This window comes from Erpetoichthys calabaricus, chromosome 7, assembly GCF_900747795.2.
Source record: "Erpetoichthys calabaricus chromosome 7, fErpCal1.3, whole genome shotgun sequence".
In the NCBI taxonomy this organism is placed as follows: Eukaryota; Metazoa; Chordata; class Cladistia; order Polypteriformes; family Polypteridae; genus Erpetoichthys; species Erpetoichthys calabaricus.
This window is the reverse complement of record NC_041400.2, coordinates 93,732,353-93,745,973: the sequence shown is the minus strand read 5'-3', so window position 1 is coordinate 93,745,973 and position 13,621 is coordinate 93,732,353. Positions and strand designations below refer to the sequence as shown.

The 13,621-nt window shown below is 38.1% G+C and overlaps 1 protein-coding gene across 2 annotated transcripts in view; it reads right to left on the bottom strand.

Annotated features, from left to right (window-relative positions):
- Positions 1-13,621, bottom strand: part of LOC114654560 (uncharacterized) — a 166,965-nt gene that overhangs the window by 71,953 nt on the left and 81,391 nt on the right. For both annotated transcript variants that reach the window (XM_028805176.2, XM_051929963.1), the window contains exons 4-5: positions 10,429-10,470; positions 1,398-1,439 (exon numbers count right to left, since the gene is read on the bottom strand). In XM_028805176.2, coding sequence (XP_028661009.2) covers positions 1,398-1,439; positions 10,429-10,470 — 84 coding nt within the window. The remainder of the gene's footprint in view (positions 1-1,397; positions 1,440-10,428; positions 10,471-13,621) is intronic.

Sequence of the window (13,621 nt, the reverse complement as noted above, 5' to 3'; positions counted from 1 at the left end):
AGGTGGCAGGCTACCAAAAATCTACACTACTTGTACTTTTCTCACATTCAAACTGGAAAAACATTGAGGCAGTAACAGTTATGATAGTTACTTTTCCAGATTAAATTTATAAAGACAGTTTAACATATTGTAACTGCACCAAGCAATAGGTGTGTTAATTAAACGACAATGCATTGAACATTAAAAGTCTAATGACCTCACTGTTCTCACTATTACAATCCACGGGGAACACCTGCTTACACTCACTGCTAGATCACAATCAGAGTCACATTTATGTACATTTATCCAGTCATAATTGACATAAATACACCTGATCACACACCTGAGATTAATGAACACTGAAAAACAAGCATTAACAATATGTAAACAGTATTGCAAAACCTGGGAAGTCTGGGGGGTGTGGTGCCCACCATGATTAAGCTGCATTAACCATTAGCAAGCTTCATAGCCTGTAGGAAAAAACTATTCTTATATCTGCTTGTTTTGGCATATATTAATCTATAACACCTGGCCTATGGAAGAAGTTCAAAAAGGTTGTAGCTTGGATGTGAAGGGTCGATAATAGTTTTCCCTGCCTGTTTCATAACTCTAGAATAGTACAGGTTATGTCTCTTGTGAAAGGTTGACATGAAAAATGTTGATAATGATATGCACACTGAGGAAGACATGCTGGATGATTTAAAAACAATTGAGTGCTATGTCTGCACTGAAGGTCATCTTGAAGTATGTCATGTGGAATTTCCATCCTTGGACATTTAGCATTAATGTGTGTCTGTGTGCTTTCTTCGTGGGCATTTTCTTGGCGAACATGGAGAGACTTTTTAATCAACGTTAAAATTTTGAAGAGCACTTCTATGTCTGAGCATTTAAAATATGTCGTAATTTGTCTCAAACAGCAGTGACAGTGCTAAAAGACCTTAGGCAGCCTACTGGCCACAGTCAGGGTTAAGCCGGGTGGTCTTTGTTTTGATTAACAAATGACAAAGCCATCATGAAAAGAGGCATTGGGAAATAAATAAAAGCCATTCAGAAATGGGCTGTTCAGAAAAGTTGCATTGTGAAATAAAAATGATCTTTAAAAATAAGGCAATTGTGAAGTAAAATCTGTAATAATTCTATAATAATGATTTTGAATTTCATAATAGATGACTTTTCATAATAAACAGATGACTTTTATTTAGTTATGCTTTTTAACTCATTTATATACAGTATATCGTTGAACTTTTGCATGCAATTATTTATTCCATAATTATCATGTTATTTAATTCATTTTGGCTCAAATTGTATTCCATAGAATAGCAGTTGACAAGTTATTTTGAGCTGAATAGTATTATTTCCATACAAAATCACACCTAAGGAATCCATCATAAACAACAAGCAATATATAATACACTTACGTGATGTAACTGCTTTGGATGTATCCCCATCTGCTGTTTGTGCTGTATGACCAAAACATAGAAAAAAGAAAAACTTAACAATCACAGACATCATTTCAAAAAATGTTTTACACCAGAGTTTGACAGTAGAAAACAATACAGTTTTTTTTAACATTTACCTATTTTATGAGTTCAAGGTCTAGGATGCTGGAGGTTAGGAACTCCTGCAACAACACAGGTAACCTTGGACAAAGACTAGTCCATTTGCATGATACATTCAGTTATACAAGGCTCTTTCACAAACATCAGTTAACCTCCAGTGCATCTTTTGAATAAAAATTGAAGTAGCAGAAGAAAAACCCACATATACAGGGAAACTCCACACAAACTCTTGCTATGCAGCCTGAACAAAGGGCTCAGGTGCTGGGTGACAGCCACAGTCACCCCTGTACCACTGAACCACCAATAAGCAAACTAAAAGTTAATATAATTTTATATTTTGTTATGGTTGGATACAAGTATGTTAAAAATCATAAATTTGATCATATCACAGTCATATGAAAAAGTTTGGGAACCCCTCTTAATTCTTTGGATTTTTGTTTATCATTGGCTGAGTTTTCAATGTAGCAACTTACTTTTAATATATGATATGCCTTATGGAAACAGTAGTATTTCAGCAGTGACATTAAGTTTATTGGATTAACAGAAAATATGCAATATGCATCATAACAAATTAAACAGGTTCATGAATTTGGCACCCCAACAGAAATATTACATCAATACTTAGTTGAGCCTCCTTTTGCAAATATAACAGCCTCTAGATGCCTCCTATAGCCTTTAATGAGTGTTAATTTTGATGGGTGCCGAGCATGGACAGCCTGCTTCAAATCATCCCATAGATTTTCATTGATATTCAAGTCAGGGGACTGTGATGGCCATTCCAGAACATTGTACTTCTCCCTCTGCATGAATGCCTTTGTAGATTTCGAACTGTGTTTTGGGTCATTGTCTTTTTGGAATTTCCAACCCCTGTGTAACTTCAACTTTGTGACTGATGCTTGAACATTATCCTGAAAAATTTGTTGATATTGGGTTGAATTCATCCGACCCTCGACTTTAACAAGGGCCCCAGTCCCTGAACTAGCCACACAGCCCCACAGCATGAAGGAGCCTCCACCAAATTTGACAATAGGTAGCAGGTGTTTTTTTTTGGAATGCGGTGTTCTTCTTCCGCCATGCAAAGCGCTTTTTGTTATGACCAAATAACTCAATTTTTGTCTCATCAGTCCAAAGCACTTTGTTCCAAAATTAATCTGGCTTGTCTAAATGAGCATTTGCATAAAACAAGCGACTCTGTTTGTGGCATGAATGCAGAAAGGTCTTCTTTCTCATCACCCTGCCACATAGATGTTCTTTGTGCAAATTGTGCTAAATTGTAGAACGATGTACAAATACACCATCTGCAGCAAGATGTTCTTGCAGGTCTTTGGAGGTGATCTGTGGGTTGTCTGTAACCATTCTCAAAATCATGTGCATATGCCGCTCTTGTATTATTCTTGGCCTGCCAGACCTGGGTTTGACAGCAACTGTGCCTGTGGCCTTCCATTTCCTGATTACATTCCTTACAGTTGAAACTGACAGTTTAAACCTCTGAGATAGCTTTTTGTAGCCTTCCCCTAAAGCATGATACTGAACAATCTTTGTTTTTCAGATCTTTTGAGAGTTGCTTTGAGGATCCCATGCTGTCACTCTTCAGAGGAGAGTCAAAGGGAAGCACAACTTCCAACTGACCACCTTAAATACCTTTTCTCATGATTGGACACACCTGTCTATGAAGTTCAAGGCTTAACGAGCTAATCCAACCAATTTGGTGTTGCAAGTAATCAGTATTGAGCAGTTACATGCATTCAAATCAGCAAAACTATAAGGGTACCCAAATTTTTGCAAAGCCAGTTTTTCACATTTGATTTCATTTCATACAACTAAATACTGCTTCACTAAAAATCTTTCTTTGGAAAACACCCCAGTACTCAGATGTTCCTAGGAAATGAAAGACATACCACTGTTCTCTTTTTTGTTGAAAGTAGAGTAAATTATTATGCATCACCTAAATAAAGCATTATTATTTTTTTCTGTGGGTTATAATCTCTACTTTATCAAAAACAATTTGTTTAAATACACTATTAAGAACAGAAAAAAACATTTTTTAATTTGGAGTATTTTGTCACTGGTCACCTGACAATAGCTCTGTTCATTGACACATTTTTCTAATTAATATAATTGAATTCAATGTACATAGTTCAGCTAGTAGGTTCTTATATAGGGGCCATAACTCCATGCAAAAGGATTAAAAGAATACTGGTCAGGACTCTAGCCCATCACAGCGACTATCGTCACTCATACATGCACATAAACACACATACACGCCTCAAACTCATAAACAGTGACAACATGCAATTGTCAATTAACATAACCTAAATAAATAAACGTTTGCCATTAATTCCTTCTTTGCTTGAATAGGTCTGGTCATAGTAATTTTAATGAAAGGGGTCTTGAAAAGCTATTCACTTATGACAATGTTAGGGAATAACAGAAGTGAAAGGCAAACTTCATTACAGTGAGTGACCATTATGGATATCAGGTAAATCTGGCACTCTGATGGTAAATTATAAGGTGTCCAAATTTTCAAAGTCTCAAACTGGGTCAATTGTGTTGCATGTAAGTCCATTCAATGTGGCACTCATAAAGCATTATTTATTTAATCACTGCTTTATCTTATTATCATCAAAGAGAAATCATGGCACAAGGAAAAGGTAATTTCACAGATAAATGGATATGATTCCATACAGTGTCTTCTGTGTAAACAAATAAATGCAAGTATTTGCTATTTTTGAATGCTTCTTGGTCCTCTTACTGATGATATTAAAAAAAAACACAAGTTGTTAATAAAGCGGGGTTCCCCATTAGAGTTTCATGAATGCTGTTGTAAATATATTTAGACAATGTTTGTTTCAGCAAAGCAACGTTTGCAGCATTGAAAAACTGTGAGATGGACAGCCAGTTATAACATTTTGTTATTCTGCACTTATTTATCGGGATGCACAGCCTGAAATCAGGACTGTCGTTGTCACCATGATGTCCAGTCACTCTAATAAATTGTAGTATCAGTGAAATAGTGAGTTGTTATAAACTGCAGATAATGAAGCTGTGATCTTATTTTAGTGTCAGTTTAATACTGAACAAATGTTTATTTACTTTGTGCATAATTAATTACACGCCACTGGGTACTTCATACATATATAGATAACCTTTCGTTTTGCTTGCTTATATTTTATACCTTTATGGTTAGTAAGAACATTTATTTTGTCGGTTATGACTTAAAGCATAGGTAAGAGTGAAATGCTGGTGCACTGTATCTCATCTGTTTGGGTTCAAGCAGCTGAGATGACTTCATAAAGCAGAAAAAATTGCTGATGCACATGTTTACTCTCATGCTGAGCTGAACTTGCTTACAGGATTGCCCATCAGGCTTCCCATGCAAGAAGCTCATGAAAGCAAAGTAACTTGCATTGGGAATCTGTTTGCTGTCAGTAGCAGCTATTGGAGGAGAAAAAGAGGAAAATATGCAAAATATACAAGTTGGTGTATCTGTTGGCAAGACAAAGTTGAAACAGTAAAGTGATTCACAGTCAAAGTCACAGAAATGTTTCTCTGTTTTAAGGTAAATGAGTTTACAGATATGCCAGTTTTTTTCAGTGGGTGATTTTAAAAATTCAAAGCTTTGTATAGCAACATCTGTTTGAGACATCTCATCAAAAATTAAACTGACAAAGTTCCTTAAAGAATTACTGTGCCATAATGCCACATTTTGCCAAAGTGATTCACTGGGGACAGAGTTGTTTCATGTGGAAATATAGATGAACAAATAGACAGAAAAACATGGTATCATAATAGGTGCTTCGTGCATTATATAAAACTGGTTTGGCTTCATGATAGCAAGCGGCCCAACATACAATTTAGAGATTGTAAGATAGCATGCTCTGGGAATAGGTGTCCTTGATGTTGTCAGTGCAACCATATTGAAGCAGTTGCATATTGACTCAAGTTATCTGTATCTGAATTTAAAGAGTGACTTGTGCAATAATTTTTAATGGTACGTATTATCCACTTTGCTAGTTATTGTGTCTTTGATTAATGGGTAGTATTTTTCTGGTCCTTTTCATAAAATATTTCCTCTGTGTCCTCAGAGATAAAACACTTCTGGTATGAGTTCTGCAGTTTCCTGATCCATTGGGTCAGCACTGGCCAGCATTGCACAGCACTATGGTTTGTGTGTTGGTTTGTGCTCTGACCTCACTACTCTTGACCAATAAAAAAAATGTCAGCTATGTTTGGAAAATATTTTGGAATGTGCATTTATTTTATAAGAAGGTAGGGGATTAATGCAGAATTTCACTAATGAGAGTTTGTATGTTTACAGTGTTACTGATGGCAGGGGTGGACTGACATCCCTGTCAGGAATGAACCGTTGTACCCTTACCTGGCAAGGAGGACAGTATAGAGGTATATAGGAAGAACAATAGGAGACTGCTCAGTTGGAACAAAGAGTCTTCCAAAGGACTAGGTTGTGGTGCTCTGCTGTTGTGTTCCCAGTCTGGGCTCCCACAGAGGTTCATGGGGGTTGTGGTCCAGAAGGACAGCCCTGTTAGGTGAGCCATGGGCAGTGTTGCCAGGGTAGGTATCCACTACTTTATGGTTGCTCTGCCTAATCTGGAAGTGCTTTTGGAGTGTAATGCTATTGAACCCAAAGTAGAAAAAGAACCAGTCTACCTCATTCAAGGAGCTGGAGTCAGAAGGAGGTGGACAAAGCTTGCCAAGAGGAGTAGAATGAGAAGAAAGAGTCTATTTCTTATTATATTGGTTTATACTCTACTGTGCTGGACTGTGGGCAAGACAATTATTAAGATACTGAAAATAAAATAACTTTTGTCTGAACCTGGGACTGTGTGTTGTGTTCACAACACATGACTGAAACCTTACTGAAAGAATTAAAGCGAGTAGTGGGAAGATTATCCTATCTCTATGTCCACTGTCTTTAAAAGGTAGCTCTTCAAAATGAAAAAGAATCAATTAAATCTCTTACTCTGATTACTTCAAAAACTTTCTTACAGAAGAGAGATCTCAAATTATTAATAATTTGCTAGCCTAAATTTTGCGAAATGGGATAGCTTGTTTAGAACTTCTAGAGCTGCTGATTTTTCACTACTTTATAACAAAATGGAAAGAGGAGAAATGAGACCAAGTATTAATTTATGAATGCAAAAGAAGATATTCTTTTCAGACAGTCATATTACTAAACTTTAGCATGACCCAATACCTCTGTCATTGTGTTTAATACTCTCTTTGGTTTTATTTCTAGTGTGGTCACTGAATCTTGGTCGTGGGTGTTGTTTTTATTTGGCAACAGATGTCTAAGTTTCTGTATTTGATCACTTTTTAAAACTTCAACTGAGTACTTTTAATAAATTCCTCTTTATTCACTTTATTATATGCTCAAAAGACCGTAGTAATAAACAGGAGAGTAGTCATGAATTAATTTAAAGGGAAATGAGAAAGTACATGAATCATAATTCTATCTATGATCAATCAGTCAGAATTCTCATAAAATATATGGGTGGGGTGTTCAAACCTGAAGTCTCTCACCCTGGATACACCTAGAGTCATGAATACGGTAATCATGAATACCGTAATCATTATAGCTGACTGGAATTGTTGTTTATATCTGGTGTCTAGATCTGGGCCTGGAGAGACACCCAGATTATCAATCTCTCTTTCCAAGGTTCAGGGGTGAGAGATGTGGAGACAATGGTAACCTTAGGGTCCTAAAGGTCCACTCTGCAGTTCCAGATCTCTGGTTCTAGTATCTGGAGTGGAGACTTTAATAGATTTGGCTACCAGTTGCAGACCACTGTCTCATAGAACTTTATTAAATATACCTAACTCTGCTAAATCCTTCAATGAAACAACTAAGTTGAAACCACCCCGTCTGAACCTCTGAGACCAGATAAAATTAACAAACTGACCAAATTAATACTTAAAGAGTGTATCTTATTTATTAAAACACCAAAATAAAAAAATAAAAAATACATTCAAAATAAAAGTAATAAAGAAAATAATATTCTTACACAAGTTCAACAATAATGCAGTTTTAAACTTTTCTCTCTATCTTCAAGATGATCTGTAAATCTTATATATCCCATTCTAATTATCAGAAATTTCTGCTACAAATTGTTTGGATTCTACTAGTCTAATTCTTAATTAACTTTTGTCCCACCCTGGACTTTCCCTTCTAAGATGGTTTAATGCATTTTTTAGAAATAAACAGTTTCTTTTCATATCTAACAAATTATAAACATTATAATGTAATATTTACTTATTTTTGATTCCATTCCTGTGTCCTTTAGAGAGATAGTGTGCACCCCTAAGGTGGCATGGGAGAGACTCCAGACCAAACAGGTAGATATTGGTGGGTCACAGTCATTATGCACAAGACAAATGTTGCACATTTCTGGGAAAATCAACCCCAAAATTGGAAGTGTCAAACTGTTTTCAGATCTTTGCAGTGCTGGATGGAGTCTCTGAAAACACTGAGGGGGCAGGCAGGCATGAGGAGCCCCAACGTACCACCTCAAAACCAGTCCCCAAAAACAGAGAGGTTGATCATGGGGACTCAGTCATTGTAACTGCGCAATGTTAACAAAAGCAGCTTCATTCTTGCCACGTGACCTTATTGTACTAATAGGGGGGAAAAGGGCTAGGTAAGCTGGACATGGCTTGAAATTGCCTTTTTATGCTGGCGAAAACATGTAATGTTTTATGTATCTGTACCCACACCATACAAAAACTAGATGCAGTGCCTCGCCAGTCAGTTAATGGCATCCAGCACAGCAGACATGATGGAGTTGAAGCTTGGCTGAGATATTCCTGTTGTGTTGTCCATTTGCCCAAGAACTGAGAACAGGCAGCAGATATAACTGGCGAAAACCAAAAAAATTATTCTTCAGTACAAATATACAGCATTGGCTCTCTTAAAAATCCTGATATTTGCATGGAAAGTTGCATATGCACATTTCAAGCTTGAGTGCTTAAGGAAGTTAGTGAGTAAAATGAAGGACTGGAAAATGGCAAATATTATTCTGTTATATAATAAAGGTAATCTGGAAGATCCAAGTATATGAACTATAGAACAGTAATCTTAATATGCATCGCAGGTAAAATAATGGAAGGAAATATTAAGGAAAAGATTGAGCAACGCATGCCAAGAACAGGAGTTTAATATACTGTATATATATGACTGCAGACTGCAGATGATACCAAGCTAGGTTTATTGGCAGATAATCTGGAGTCCATTGAATCATTACAGATGGACATGGACAGCATACATTTTTGGGCAGATTTGTGGCAGATGAAATTTAATTTAAGTGAATGTAAAGTATTACACATTGGAAGTAAAATGTTTGATATAAATACCCAATGTGAGGACTGAAAATAGAAAGTACACCTTATGAGAAAGGTTTAGGAGTCATAAAAGACTCATCACTATCAACTTCCAGGCAGTGCTCAGAATCTATTTAGAAGGCTAACAGAATGTTGGGTAATGTATAGTGTACAAGTCAAAGAAGGTTATGCTCAAGCTTTATAAGCACGGATGAGGCCAGTCGAGAGAAGAGTTACTGTTGATTCTAGGACTGCTTGGTATGGGTTATAAGGAAAGATTAAAAGAGCAGTTTAATTCTAAGCAAAAAGAAATTAAGAGGTGACATGACTGAAGTGTTTAAAATATGTATTAGTACAGATGATCGAGAATACTACTTTAAAATGAGTGCAACAAGAACACAGGGACACTTCTTGAGGGTAAAGTTCACACAAACATTAGGAAGTTTTTCTTCACACAGAGAATTATGGACACATGGATTAAGTTACCATGTAGTGTTTTAGACAGTGGGATTTTAGGGATCCTTAAAGCTGATGATGTTTTGGAGGAATTAAGTGGATAGGACTGGTGAGCTTTGCCTGTTCTCATCTAAATTTTTCTAATTATTTTAAAGTGTAACCATTCAAAAGGTCAGCTTTTTGAGCAGCACTTAGCAGGAACTGATTTCTGTGGTTTTAACTCAGATTGTAACTTCTAATGTTAAACGCATTACTTAATTTACAATTTTTCCACCATAATGGCTACACTATGACCTACCAATTTCAGTCTTTTATTACCTGCATCCATCCAGTCCATTTTTGGCCCAGTTCTGTTCTGAGGCCGAGCTTTTGCTGGCAGGCCAGAATGACCTATTTTCCTCTCACTGGTGTGAATCAGTAACACTGTTTGGAATTGCTTTTGGTTCTTTGCAAAGATGGCAGTAGGTAGCTATACCTGGACTTATTTTGATATGATGATTCACCCATGTTTACTGGATGTTCCTATTATTATCACAGCTGATCTCCACAGTTTTATTATAGAGTGCTTTATGATGTCTGGAACAGCAAAACTGTTTTCTGTTCATGTGAGATGACATCCAGAACACTGTGTGTAAATTTTGTTTTCATTTAACAAAAAGCAAAACAACATTAGGAAAACTACAGATTACAGACAATAGCAACTTCTAGATATGACCTATATGGTTGGGGTTCAAAAAGCTGGACATTTTCTACCTAATCAAATCAAAATTTAGGAGAGACACAATAAAATTATTTAAGAAAGAATTAATAAGGTTTATAATCACTGAAGCTTTGAAATAAGTTCTTTACAAATGAAAGTAGGTGATAAGTTAAAGGTGGTTAAAAGAAAATTTCATTTAGAGGTTTAAAAAATATTTCTTTGTACAACTGTAGATAGAGGAAATTCATTACCTAGCAAAATAGTTTAATGTAGCACAGTCAACTTGGCATTATTTTGAATACACAGGAGTTATTGAGTTATATTTAGTTGAATTTCTATACAAGATAAGTTTAACCCAAGAAAATGATCTAAACAACAGAAAATATATAATTCACTTACATGGTGTAGCTTTTCTGGTAGAAGAACTAGTTGATGATGTTACTGTATAATTAAAAATTGAAAAAAGAAAAGAATTAACAAAAAATACAGACATTATTTCAAAAAATGTATTACAGCAGAGACAGGCAGTGGACATGTTTACCTAAATGTTTCATGAATGTCTACCTGCAATACTGTAGTTCAAAGTCATAGGTGCTGAAGGTTAGTAATATTCATTGCATCATGTGTAACCTTGGACAAAGTGCTAGTCCATTCCATGAAGCATTTAATAATACAAGGACAATTCAGAGACAATTCAGAGTGACAAGGAAAAAAAAAAACTGAGCCTGAAAACAGGATTCTTGGTGCTGGGTGCCAGGCACACTGACCACTCAAACACTGTAGCAGCACCCGAAACCCCTGAGACATAACTACGCAGCACAGTCCTGGGTTCAAATACAAGACCTTCCTTATTAGTTTTACATCCTCCATTCTCTCAATTATCTTCCTTAATTAAAAAATACCCAAAACAACTCTTTTATCTCCTTCCACACCTCTGTAGAAGCCTTGTCCACACTGATCCCAACTCTGACTACACTTTCAATAAACTCAGCTTCTTTTATGTCAGATCTGGGAGTAGATAGATAGATAGATAGATAGATAGATAGATAGATAGATAGATAGATAGATAGATAGATAGATAGATAGATAGATAGATAGATAGATAGATAGATAGATAGATAGATACTTTATTAATCCCAAGGAGAAATTCACATACTCCAGCAGCAGCATACTGATACAAAAAAATCAATATTAAATTAAAGAGTAATAAAAATGTAGGTAAAAACAGACAGTAACTTTGAATAATGTTTATGTTTACCCCCCCCCCCACCCCCCAGGTGGAATTGAAGAGTCGCATATTTTGGGGGAGGAACAATCTCCTCAGTCTGTCAGTGGAGCAGGACAGTGACAGCAGTCTGTCGCTGAAGCTGCTCCTCTGTCTGGAGATGACACTGTTTAGTGGATGCAGTGGATTTTCCATAATTGATAGGAGCCTGCTGAGTGCCCGTCGCTCTGCCACGGATGTCAAACTGTCCAGCTCCATGAATACAATAGAGCCTGCCTTCCTCACCAGTTTGTCCAGGCGTGAGGCGTCCTTCTTTATGCTGCCTCCCCAGCACACCACTGCGTAGAAGAGGGCATTCGCCACAACTGTCTGATAGAACATTTGCAGCATCTTATTGCAGAAGTTGAAGGACGCCAGTCTTCTAAGGAAGTATAACCGGCTCTGTCCTCTCTTGCACAGAGAATCAGTATTGGCAGTCCAGTCCAATTTATCATCCAGCTGCACTCCCAGGTATTTATAGGTCTGTACCCTCTGCACACAGTCACCTCTGATGATCACGGGGTCCAGGAGGGGCCTGGGCATCCTAAAATCCACCACCAGCTCCTTGGTTTTGCTGGTGTTCAGGTGTAGGTAGATTTTTGAGTACTTCCAATGCTACAGATTTGCACACTGGAAGCACTCCGGATCAGGCATAAGTCTGTTAAGGAAGTCATTACTGATCTCTTTTAGCCCAGCCCCGTCAGCACACAAGAACCTCAACAGGGCTGTCCCATAGAACTACAATTCCCAGTCTGCCCTGCGGATATATACAGTATATATATATATATATATATATATGGGTGTCCCACCAGTGGGATGCTGCCACCTTGTTGTAGTATAGTGGGTCCGCGGCTTAGAAAAAGGTGGCTGATTTTTAATAAATAAATAATTAATTGACTGGCTCGATCTCTTTGGGTGTGCATGTTCACATAGCTGCCGGGGGTTTGTAGAGAAATTGGGGTGAGACGCACCTGCATGTGAGGGTGCAGTCTGTCTCAATTGCTTCATCGGCTCCCTGTGGTGCACGATCGAGACGCGATGCCCACGGGGGCATACAAGAATGAGCTGGCACAAGAATCGGAAAATAGATCAGCAGAAGGAGAGAGAGAAGGAACCACAGGTTAAAAGATGGGATGAGAGAATCAGGCAGAAAGACAAGAGAGAGAGGAGGTACAAGAACAAACAAGTGAGAGAGGAGGTAGGCAACCATGAGGCGAGCCCTTCAGTGGAGCGAGTGGCCAGCACTTAGGGTTTGTAGTAGAGGATTGCTCCAGCAGAGTGATTCAGGGAGCTGGAGTGATCAGGTGGTGCAGGTGAATCTCTGAGGAATTCTGGGAAGACAGTGGGAGTCAATAAGGTTCAGATGGTGAGCCTTGCTGGTGGTCCATGAAAAGTAAGGACCCGAGCTTGGGTCCGGATAGGAAGCCCTGCTGTTTAGCCATAGAGCAGCAGGGACTCGGACACACTGTTTAAGAAGGAACTTCTCATCCTGCAAAGTCCAGACAGGATAAGGGGAGGAGACACCAAGATAAAGGGGCACACCAGGATTTTTAAAAGAACAGTTTCCTTCCCTGTGAAATTCTAACCTCATTTTAAGGAATATTTTTGAATTGATTTAACCTCCACAAATGCACTTGGCTTTGATGGATTATTTATTTATTACAGATTAATTATAGTACACTTATAGACACTATTTGTTTTTGAACAGGATGAGCACCCTACAAAATGAGCTTCAGCAGGCCACTGGTGTGAATGTCTTTGACCAACAATCAGAAACAGACTTCATGAGGGTGGCCTGAGGGTCCGACGTCCTCTAGTGGGCCCTGTGCTTACTGCCCAGCACCGTGGAGCTCGAGTTGCATTTGCGATAGAATACCAGAACTGGAAGGTCTACCACTGGCACCCCGTGCTTTTCACAGATGAGAGCAGATTCACCTTGAGCACATGTGACAGACATGAAAGGGTCTGGAGAAGCCGTGAAGAACATTATGCTGCCTGTAACATCGTTCAGCATGATTGGTTTGGTGGTGGGTCAGTGATGGTCTGGGTAGGTATATCCATGAAGGGACGCACAGACCTCTACAGGTTAGACAACGGCACCTTGACTCCCATTAGGTAACAGGATGAAATCCTTGGACCCATTGTCACACCCTATGCTGGTGTAGTGGATCCTGGGTTCCTCCTGGTGCATGACAATGCCCGGCATCATGTGGTGAGAGTATGCAGGCATTTCCTGGAGGAAGGAATTGATACCATTGACTGGCCCCCATGCTCACCTGATGTAAATCCAATAGAATACCACTGGGACATTATGTTTTGGTCCATCTC